The sequence below is a fragment of the Pongo pygmaeus genome, chromosome 1, assembly GCF_028885625.2.
Source record: "Pongo pygmaeus isolate AG05252 chromosome 1, NHGRI_mPonPyg2-v2.0_pri, whole genome shotgun sequence".
NCBI classification, from domain to species: Eukaryota; Metazoa; Chordata; class Mammalia; order Primates; family Hominidae; genus Pongo; species Pongo pygmaeus.
The window spans coordinates 199,440,140-199,452,195 of NC_072373.2; the positions used below are offsets into that span (position 1 = coordinate 199,440,140).

At 40.1% G+C, this 12,056-nt stretch overlaps 1 protein-coding gene across 8 annotated transcripts in view; it reads right to left on the reverse strand.

The window, feature by feature from the left end:
* ZCCHC17 (zinc finger CCHC-type containing 17) overlaps positions 1–12,056 on the reverse strand; it is a 67,968-nt gene that overhangs the window by 7,302 nt on the left and 48,610 nt on the right. For all 8 annotated transcript variants that reach the window (XM_054465484.2, XM_054465492.2, XM_054465474.2 and 5 more), the window contains 2 exons: positions 10,900–11,000; positions 8,659–8,804 (listed from right to left, as the gene is read on the reverse strand). In XM_054465484.2, the coding sequence (XP_054321459.1) occupies positions 8,659–8,804; positions 10,900–11,000 (247 nt within the window). The remainder of the gene's footprint in view (positions 1–8,658; positions 8,805–10,899; positions 11,001–12,056) is intronic.

Below are 12,056 nucleotides of genomic sequence, written 5' to 3' on the forward strand. Positions count from 1 at the left end.
ATCAGTACTTGATACATTATTTTTACTATTTTGTATTTGTTTACCAGTTTATTATCTGTATCAATCGACCCCATCCATTAGAATCTAAGTGCCATGAAGATAGGGATTTTACCTGTTTTGTTCACTACTTTACCTGCAATGGCCAAAACAGAGCTTAGCACATAGTAGAAGCTCTATTAATGAATGAAGCTGGAGTATAATGTGTGGGAAGAGACTGGTGGGAAATGATGCTAGGAAGCTGGGCAGATTGTGAAGAGTCTTAAAGGAACTTAGACTTTATGTCATAGAAGAAAGTGAACCACTGAAGGCTTCTGTGTAGGCAACACCGGGCAACGCGCTCTGCTGTATCTGAATAGGCAGAGAATGTGTCCCTGAGTGGGCTCAGGACTGGCAACCTTTCTCTATATAGGCACCAGAAGACATTCTCTGGACAGCAGGACACAGCCAACACTGCAGCCAAAGAATGACATTCCTATTTCTTGTTCTTCTATATATGGTACAGCAGAAAATCATATGGTAAAATCAAAAGAAAATTATATTCTGAATCAAATATATCTAAAGTTTACTATAATCAGTGGGCAGCTTGGTCCCCAAGGCACTTACTTCCTCATAACATAACACTGATTCAGAAAGACCTATGATGGCATATGATTAATGAAAGAGGCCAGTAAAGCACAGACCACAAGTTCATCAGAAGATTATCTAGGGATTCACTACAAAACTTCCATTCCTATTTTACCAACCACTTCATAGCCCATTTCCAATTGCAACACACAGTTTCCTTTTATTCTAATTATGCCCAACAAAAATTACTTATAATATTCAGTCACTGGGACAAAAATTGTTCATGGTGCCAGATGCACACAACTAAATCAATGCATCCTAGACTTGTGGGAAAAGGCATTCAATACATGTATGTTTTAATGAAAAGAGGTGGGAAGGCTCAAGGTTAGGAAGATCTGTTATTCTTACTCCTGCCCCTGCTCCCTTCATTATCGCCCACTGCCAGCAGCAGGAGTCAATATCTATTACTCTGCAATCTGAGGGCAGGTCTCACTGAGTGAAGACACCCAAAGAATGACAGAGAGCACAGATTATGAAGTCTATCTATTCACAGGTAGTTAGTGCATGTATTCCTATTAAGTACCAGGCATAATTTGTTAAAGGTGACATCCTTTCCTTATCCTGGGCTATTTATTTCTGATGGTTCCTCAACAGGTCTACCATTTTCTGTCTTAGAGGCTTTGCATTGTCTTCCACCAGACTACAAAAAGTGAGGTAATAAAACAGACTTGTGAAGAAACAGAGATGAATCTAATGAGACTTTCCAGTTCTAGTCCTAGGTGGCCTGACTACACTGCATTTCCCGTCTTTGGATGTCCATAAAATCAAATAACCTCCTTGGAATGTGTTTCTATCCTTTACCACCACACATACCTTGGCTGCTTATCTTTCTCCTTATATGATTAGCGGCTTGAGTGTAGGTACTATATGATCTTTATTTCATGAGTTACTTTTTTAACTGTTAGAAATGCATTAACTGAATTTACATGAGTTACTATCATATATGCCCTTCCACACGCCAGGCATTCCTACTCTCCACTGTCTAACTCAGGAGCACGGACTGCTAAAGGCATGTTCCTTCACAAATCTACTCATTTCCATATTTGGCTCCCAGAGCTGACTAGTCCTGAAACAAGTGTCCAAATCTGCCACCTCAGGCAGAAGATTTTACTGGTAAGGAAAACCAACCTCCTACTGGAATCCAAGATTTAGAGGGTAAAAGGAAACAGGAGGGCTGGAATCTTGATTTACAGTTGTGAGCAGAAACAAATCAATAGATAACATCACATGATGGCTAACAGTAGCTGGGAACAAAACAAAAACCCACCAAAAACTGACTTGATGAGTCTTGATATGTCAAGTACCTAACACAATGCTAGATACCCATGAAGCAGATAATACATATTTGTTCAGTAAATGAATAATTGAAGAGTTAAATAAATGGTTGAAGTGTGATATACAGAAAGAATATTGTTAGTAATCTGAAGACATGGGTTCTTTTTCCAGCATTATCTCTTATATTTGTGTGACTTCCGGTGAGTTACGTCAATTTCTCTGAAGCTCCATTTTACTCATGTGTAAAATGGTGGGATAATAATACCTGTTCTGGCTATCTCATAGGATTGTATAATGATAAAAGAAACAAAAACAGGAAGGTATTTTATAAACTGTAAGCACTAAATAAATATGAGGCATAAAAGATAATGACGGGATTAACAATGAGGTGAAAGGACAACGATACTAAATGCTATCTTGGTAGGAATAGTGGGCATCAAGAGGAAAGTTTTACCCTTCTAAACTCCCTAGAAAACTTTTTAATCAAAGAGGACTCATGAGTTAGAAGTTCATACACACAAAGATACTTTTTTTTTTTTTTTTTTTTTTTGAGATGGAGTCTCACTCTGTTGCCCAGGCTGGAGTGCAGTGGCGCAATCTTGGCTCACTGCAACCTCCGCCTCCTGGGTTCAAGCAATTCTCCTGCCTCAGCCTTCCAAGTAGCTAGGTTTACAGGCCCTCGCCACCACGCCTGGCTAATTTCTGTATTTTTAGTAGAGACGGGGTTTTGCCACGTTGGCCAGGCTGGTCTCAAACTCCTGATCTCAAGTGATCCACCCACCTTGGCCTCCCAAAGTGCTGGGATTACAGGCATGAGCCACCGTGCCTGGCCAAAGATACTTTTAAAAAATAATAATGTATAATGATTATTACTGCCATTGCTCATCAGACCATTCCTCTACTAAGTGAAAGGCAATGGAGGGCTGGGTAGTAAGTTGACTAAGCAGGTCATAAAGAGCCTCATACCTAGCAGATAGATCCTCAGTAATTGGTTTTGTGAACTGAAATACATATCTCAAAGCAGCTTTAGAAACAAAGGAATAACAAATTATACTCAATATATTCAGCAAAAAGAACTCAACCAAAGACCCACAGAAATGAGATATCCATATAACCACTTTAGGAATGTAACAAGTACCATTTACCTCTAAAAGGTTAAAAGAGAAAGAATAATGCTTGGAACATACAAATAGAATCACAGTTAAAAATCTAGATCTGGCTTGAGCCCAGGACATCAAGGCAGCAGTGAGCCACGATCATGTGACTGTACTCCAGCCTGGGTGATACAGCAAGACTCTGCCTCAAAAGAAAAAAAACGCAACTAAATCTGCAAGAAAATTATTTCTGTTTACAGATGACATGATCTTCTATGTAGAAAACCCTAAAGATTCCACAAAAAAATCCTGTTAGAACGAATAAGTGAATTTAGCAAAGTTGCAGAATACAAAACGAACATGCTAAAATCAGTTGCGTTTCTATACAGTAACAAGGAGCAATCGGAAAAAAAATTAAGAAAACAATTCACACAGTAGCATTAAAAAGAATAAAATACTTAGGAAGAAACTTAACCAAGGAGAGGAAAGACATGTATACAGAAAATTACAAAATGTTGCTGAAATTAAAGAAGATACAAATAGATATCCAATTTTCATGGATTGGAAGATTTAATACGGTTGAAGTGTCCATACTATCCAAAGCAATCTACAGATTAAATGAAATCTCTATCAGAATTTGCAAAAATATAAAAATCTATCTTAAAATTCATATGAAATATTTCAAAGGACCCCAAGTAGCCCAAACAATCTTGAAAAAGAACAAAGCTGGAGGATCCACAATTCCCAACTTCAAAGCTTACTAAAAAGCTACAGTAGTCAAAACAGTGTGGTACTGACATAAAGACATATAGACCAGTGATAGAATAAATCCTCACTTATTTGGTCAAATGATTTTCAACAGGGTGCCAAGACCATTCAGTGGGTAAAAGGACAGTCTTTTCAACCTATGGTGTTTTAAAAACTAGAGATCTACATGCAAAGAAATTTTGGACCCTTTCTGTACACCATATACAAAAATAAACTCAAAATGGATCAAAGACCGAAACATAAGAGCTAAAGCTACAAAACTCTTAGAAAAAATATAAGGGAAAAGCTTCATGACATTGGATTTGGCAATGATTTCTTGAGTATGACATTAAAAGCATCAGCAATAACGGAAAAAAGGTAAGTTTAACTTAACCAAGATTAAAATTTTTTTGTGCAATGAATACTATCATGAATATATTCAACATTACTGAACTGTACACTTAAAAATAGTTAAGATGGTAAATGTTATATGTTCTTTACCACTATTTTAAAAAATCTAAATCTGATAGGGAAAAAAGGGACACTATCAACAGAGTAAAAAGACAATCCACAGATTAGAAGAAAATATTTGCAAACCATATATCTGATGGGATTGATATCCAGAACATATAAAAAATTCCTACATATCAACAACAACAACAAAATAAACAAGCTTATGCAAAATAGGCAAAGAACTTAAATAGCCATTTCTCCAAAGAAAATATACATATGGCCAATAAGCACATGAAAAGATATTCAATATCACTAATCATTAGGGAAATGCAAATCAAAACCACAATAATATGTCACTTTACATGCATTAGGATGGCTACTCTCCAAAAAACACAAAACCCAGAAAATAAGTGTTGGCAAGGATGTAGAGACACTGGAACCCTTGTGCATTATTGATGGGAATGTACAATGGGAAACAGAGTGGTTCCTCAAAATATTAAAAACAGAATATATGATCCAGCAATTCTACTACTGGGTATACACCAAAAAGAAAGAAGAGTGGGGTCTCAGAGATATTTATACATCCATGTTCACAGCAGCATTATTTACAATAGCCAGAATATGGAAGCAGCCCAAGTGTTCACCAAAAATAAATGGATAAGCAAAATGTGGTATATACATAAAATGGGGCTGGATGTGGTGGCTCATGCCTGTAATCCCAGCACTTTAGGAGGCCAAGGTGGGAAGACTGCTTGAGGCCAGGAGTTCAAGACCAGCCTGAGCAACATAGCCAGACCCCATCTCTACAAAAACTAAATTAGCTGGGTGTGGCGGCACACTCCTGGATCACCTGAGCCCAGGAGGTTGAGGCTGCAGTGAGACATGATTGTGCCACTGCACTCCAGCCTGGGCAACAGCACAAGACCCTGCTTCAAAAAATAAATACGTAGAACAGAATATTATTTGGGCTTAAAAAGGAAGAAAATTCTAACATATGCTATGATGCAGATGAACTTTAAGGACATTATGCTAAGTGAAATAAGCCAGTCACAAAAAGACAAATACCATATGGTTCCAAGACAGAAAGTAGAACAGTGGTTGCAAGTACAGGGAGGAGAGGTGAATGGGGGGCGTTATTGTTTAATGAGTATAGAGAGTTCTCAAGATCAAAGACGGTGATGGTTGTACAACAATATGAATGTATTTAATGCCAATGAACAGTACACTTCTATAATGGTAAATTTTATGTTATGTATATTTTACCATAAAAACAAACAAAAAACACTATGCAAAAAGGCTGCAGATTTTGGCTTATCAAATGGGTCAACGAGTTCCAATCACTGAGACAGGGCCAAATGTGGAAAGAACAGCTTTGGCTAGGAAAATTAAGTTTTGGAGGTGTGTTAAGCTTGATGCTAACTAGACAACCAGATGCAGACGTCAAATAGGCAGTCTATTAACTAAATTTGGAGTTCCAGAGAAAAAGTCAAGAATAGCAATGCAGATTTGGATAAAATACAGATACAAGCACTTAATTTGGGGGTTATGAGTATAGGGATGATATTTAAAACCATAGGACAGGATGAGATTCCCTTGGAACACTCCAACATTCAGAGTTAAAGCATAGGGTGAGAAATCAACAATGAACAGAAGTGGGCAGTGACATAAAGTAGGTGGTTTTGTTGTTGTTGTTTCGAGGCAGGGTCTCGCTCTGTTTCCCAGGCAGGAGCACAGTGGCATAATCACAGCTCACTGCTGCCTTGACCCCTGGGCCCAAGCGATCCTCCCACCTCAGCCTCCTGAGTAGCTGAGACCACAGGCCGTGCCCCACCATGCCCAGCTAATTTCCTCTATGTTTTATAGAGACAGGGTCTCCCTATGTTGCTTAGGTTGGTCTCAAACTCCTGGACTCGGGCTATCCTCCAGCCTCAGCTGGGATTACAGGCATGAGCCACCATGCCCAGCCAAAAAAGGTGCTTTAAAAAAAAAAAAAAAAAAAATGCCCAGACCTAGGCCCTGTAAACATGGTACCTAAGAGGTAGAAGGCAAATATGTATTTTTTAAAACTCCCTAGGCTACAGCGTTCAATAGTCTGACTGTAAGAGAAGTGAGGGGATCAACTGTCCAGTAGCAGTGGGAATGGGAATGGGATAAAGAATTTTGAGATATGTACTTAAAAGGCACCACTGCCAGGACTTGGTGACTGACTAGATGTGGGATGGAAAAGGAGAGGAAAATAAATGACATTGGTTTCCTTCTTGGGAGACTGGGAGAGTATTGCTGCCATTAATAGCTAATATATGATGGAAAGGTAGAAACAAGGGTTTTGGTGGTACTGGTGATCGTGGTAGTGTGTGTGTATGTTTAGGAAGGAGGACTAAAAAAGATAATTAGGGCTGTCACAACAGCCAACGCTAATTAGGAACTTACTTGTCGGTGCTTTATATCTATTTTTGGGAGCCAGGCATCCCTCTGCAAGAACATTGTCATCAAAGATCACAACAATCCCACTTTGAAAATGAAAAAACGGAAGTTTGCCAGGCACAGAGGCTCACACCTGTAATCCCAACACTTTGGGAGGCCAAGGCAGGCGGATCACTTGAGCTCAGGAGTTTGAGACCACCCTGGCCAACATGGTGAAATCCTGTCTCTACTAAAAAAATACAAAAATTAGCCGGGCATGGTGGCTTGCGCCTGTAGTCCCAGCTACTCAGGAGGCTGAGGCAGGAGAATTGCTGGAACCTGGGAGGCGGAAGCTGCAGTGAGCCGAGATCACACCACTGCACTCCAGCTTGGGAGACAGAATGACACTCCATCTTAAAAAACAAAAAGAAAATAAAAAATAAAGCCCCAAATTAACAGCTAGTAAAAGCACAGAAGAGCCTCAAGTCTGGATTTGACTGACTCCAGCCAAAGTTTGAGGTACCCATGGCATCCTAGTTAAGGATGTGGAAGTCAATAATGCAGCTGAAGTCTCAGGAGGGATAGGATCACCGAGAAAGAGAATATATAGATTGGGAAATTATTATTCATATACTTGGCTAATTCTTGTAATGGTATAATGAGACCTTTTCCTCACCCAGAAAATTAAGATAATACTTAATCTATAGATAGTAACCACTGAGGGCAAGGACCTCATCACAGTTTTTGTATTCCTAGAGTTACAATGCCTGGTACAAAATGACCCCTCAACAAAAGTTTGCTAAAGATTTCAAAATGAAACAAAAGTCAATATACTGGCCATAGTTAGAAAAATCCTACACGATAGAAGAAATATTTCCTGATCAACCTACAGAATAGTTTTTATTGTCTGTGTAGCATGCTACAAATGCACTGTTTCTTTCTGGACCACAATAATATCTGTTTTATGAATTGCTCTGCCATAAGTAGTAGATATAGGAGATGGAATTCAGTGAGACAGGTGCTCTGATACACTGCTGGGGACAGATAAGTATTTTCTGGAAGGCAATTTGATAAAATATATCAAGAGCGTTAAAGCCCTAACTCAGTAATCTTACTTAGGAATTTATCCAAGAAAACAATAAGAGATGTGGCCAAAAATTTAGGTTGGAAGTAATAAAAAATATCCAGTAATAGGAAAATAATTAAATATATCATCATACAGCCATAGGGTAGAATATTATGTTGCTCTTAAATCAAGTTTTTGAACACTTAAGGATACTAGGAAATGCTTTTGATAAGTGAAATGAAAAAAAGGTATAAACTATACCTAGTATGACCACAATTTTGTATTTACATGTATGTGTAGCTATATATATCTGTATTTATTATTACCTAGAAAAAAGTGGACGGGTGTCGTGGCTCATGCCTGTAATCCCAGCACTTTCAGAGTCCGAGGTGGGTAGATCACTCGAGGCCAGGTGTTTGAGATCAGCCTGGCCCACAAGGCAAAACCCCCATCTCTACTAAAAATACAAAAATTAGCCAGGCATGGTGGCGCATGGCTGTAGTCCCAGCTACTCAGGTGGCTGAGGCATGAGAATCGCTTGAACCTGAGAGGCAGAGGTTACAGTGAGCCAAGATCATACCACTGCAAGAGACCCTGTCTCGAAAAAAGAAAAAAGATTAGAATATACCACAAAATGCTAATAAGAGTCTCTTTGGGTAGAAAGGTTACAGAAGATCTTGGTTTGCTTCATTATGTTTTTCAATATTTCTAAAATTTCTGCAAAAAGCACATTTTCATTTTTCTTTTTTTTTAATAAAAAAAAAATTTCTTTTTAGAGATTGGGTCTCACTATGTTGCTCAGAGTGGAATGCAGTGGCTATTCACAGGCATAATCATAGCGCACCGCAGCCTTAAACTTCTGGCCTCGAGCAATCCTCCCACCTTATCCTCCCAAGTAGCTGGGACTACAGGTGTGTACTGCTGCGTGAGGCTTTTCAGATTTTCATCTTAAAACTTGAAAAAGACATGATAAAATAAAAGCAAAGTAGCATTCACCTTCTTTCTTTTTCTAGAAGGATTCCTTGTAGGGTCAGGCTTCTCAAACTCTGCTGACTTTGCCTCTTCCTTTTCCTCTTCCTCATCAGGTATCAGAGAGTATTTGGTCCCACCTGGTTGCATGAAACAATCTTTTGCAAAGTGGCCTGCAGAAGAGAAGTAGAAAAGGTATAGAAGAAGGAAGTAGTCTCTCTTCTCAGCAAGTGAATCTTCCCCCAAGTCTCCTGAAATGGGCTAGCTGGCTCAGGAAATATTGTTGAGTTCATTCAAAGCAGCTGTTTGATTCAGGGTGACTTTCTACCACCTCAACATGACACTGCTCACTCAACCACAGCCAGACTAGCGGCTGGTCTCAGGGCTGTGGGGAACACTGGTACTGTTCTCAAAATGGCGAAGGATATGAGGATGCAGGTTTTTACTGCCCTCCATTAGCAATGGGGCTTATTAATTTTTTAACATCTATTTTGGAACATATTCCTGACAATCAAAGACTGCTCCAGAGAACAGGATGTTTAGCAGAAGGAGCTGAGTAGCAGGCCAAGCCCTAAAGGAAGACAGCTTGTAGGCAGCTGGTAGCAAGTGGGCACTCACATCTAAGCTAACACACACAGAAATAGGCACAGTCACCTAGGGGCACTGAACATTTACAGACTGTCAGGTCTGGCAAGCACCTTAGAGATCATCAAATCCATCCTACATTTGTAGAAGATGAAAGCCCAGATTTGAGAAGTAGCTCAAGGTCATATAGACAGAAGCAGAGTTCAAACTTATCCTGGGTCTCATGCCTCCCTGCCCTGTGCTTTCTGCTGCACCAAAACCAACTACCTTTGACCTGACCTTTACTAACTGGGACAAATTCCACCTCTCATTATTCTTCTCTTCTTTATGTAATGCCTGTTGGACACGGTTAAGGTTAAAAGACCCCCACCTTCACTGAGCCTATAGTGGTATTGAGGGGCCCTTTAACAGATGCTATGCTCTACACTGCTAGTTGTGTCTGAGTTTGTGGTAGATCCTGTCTTAGGGGCACAGAAGAATTGTATGAGATAATCAAAAAGCTACGTGTGGGCTGGGCACAGTGGCTTATGCCTGTAATCTCAGTACTTTGGGAGGCTGAGGCAGGAGGATCACTGGAGCCCAGGGAGACCAGCCTGGGCAACACAGGGAAACCCTGTCTCTACAAAAAATTTTTAAAAATTAGCTGGACATGGTGGTACACACCTGTGGTCCAAGCTACTCAGGAGGCTGAGGTAGGACTGCTTGAGCCCAGGAGGTCAAAGATGCAGTGAGCCATGATCATACCACTACACTCCAGCTTGGGTGACCCTATCTTAAAAAAAAAAAAAAGAAAAAAGCTATCTGTAAAGTACTCTGTACCTCTGGGTCCAGCAGCTGGGTGGCACCTGGCAGGGAAATATAGCAGAGTTTTCCAAATACCTGGAATGTTCCCACAGTTTTCCTGAGGAGGTATTCTTTCTCTCAATTTTATTTTTTCCTTCTCCCCTCTATACTAATGATAAATAGGGGCTTAAAACCCCACAACTTCAACCAGGGCGCAAATCTGCTACCAGTTATTGTAGAAAAATCAACACAGTAGGGTACATGGAAGACTAGGGAGAAGGGGTGACAATTGAGGTCACCCTGAAAATGAGAAGCTGGCAATCTCTCTCATTATAGCTCCAAATAGGGATCAGGCTGAAAGACCTTTTAATATTTGAGTAAGAGTAGAGGAAACCTGAGGAAACAGAGCTAAAAAGAAGTGACTATCCTGTATTCTTTATTCAATATCCTGTAAAAGGATATTGTATTCAGAACTCTGACATTAAAAAGATAAAGATGAGAGTCTGACTTGGATCTTTAAGTTATATATTTCTAAGTTGCTTAATTTTTGCAGAATCATCATCCTTGGAGATAAAATTATTGAGTGTTAATCATAATCCAACACTCTTACCCCTCCTGGCATAGTTCATGGGGGTCTTGCCCAGACAAGGCATACGCTGTGAGTGGGGTGGGAGGAGTGGTGGTAGTGGTATAGTATCTGGTAGGGCCAGCACTCAGAAAAGAAAACAGAAAATGTATCACCCCATGAACTCTGATGTGAGTCTGGTGGAAAAAAAAGCAAAGGCCATCACTTGGCTAAAAAACAGGGTAAACTAAACTCACACTGGGCTGCCTCCTTCTTCCAGAAAAGGGTCCATCCACAAGGAGAGAAACGTGGAAAGGGCAGAGGCTTCACCCTACCTTTACAGCCACACTTCTTGCAGGTTGTGTTCAAGACAGCCTCAAGGGTGATCTTCTGCCCAGTGTAATCCTGGAAGGATCGCCTCCGCCTCTCTTCTTGCCTATAATGAAAAAGATACTGACTGCCGGCCCCCTTAAGAGATACGGCCAGAGATACTACAAGGTAAGGTTGTATGTTGGTTTTTTGTTTTTGGCAGGGAAAGGGGAGAAAGAAAGAAAGTTTCTGGCAGAATGAGTCAGGCAGTAAATGCAATGATGTGAAACAGCCCTAAATTAACAATTACGAATGAGACTAACCTTAATCTCACTAATGCACAGAGGATGAAAATATATAATTACTCACCATGCTAAACACCCTACAACCCTTACCAGGTCACTCATAGGTTTAAAAGACCTTCAAAGGCTTTCTAGAAAATCAGCTCCAAATTCTTTACCTTGGCATTCAAGGCCTTTCACAGTCTGTCTCTAAACTACTTTTCCAGCCTCATCTTTACTCACACAATATGCTCTGGCCAAAGAAGTCTATTTTCTCTTATCCATGTGGCTCAGTGCTTTTGCTCAGACAGTTCTCCCCCTCTCTGAAATGCTCTGTTTCCCCCACTTGACTCTCACCTCACCACTTCACTATACCTAGACATTTCACGGCTCAGTTCAGTTACTAGCTCTCCTTCTATCAAGTCTTTTCCTCTGAGCCCCTCAGACAGAATTAATCTCTTTGTTGCATTTCTCACAGCCTTTTAAAAAATTTTTAAACTTCTTACCAAAATATAATATATATGTTGATATGATTTGGCTCTGTGTTCCTCCACACACAAAAATCTCATGTTACATTGTAATTCCCAGTGTTGGGGGAGGGACCTTGTGGGAGGTGATTGGATAATGGGGTCAGATTTCCCCCATGTGATAGTGAGGGAGTTCTCATGAGATCTGATGGTTTAAAAGCGTGTGGCACTTTCCCCTTTGCGCTCTCTCTCTCTCTCTCTCTCTCTCTCCTGCCACCATATGAAGATATGCTTGCTTCCTCTTCACCCTTCAGCCATGACTGTAAGTTTCCTGAGGCCTCCCCAGCCATGCCTCCTATACAGGCAGTAGAACTATAAGTCAATTAAACCTCTTTTCTTTAAAAATTACCCAGTCTCAGGTAGTTCTTTATAGCA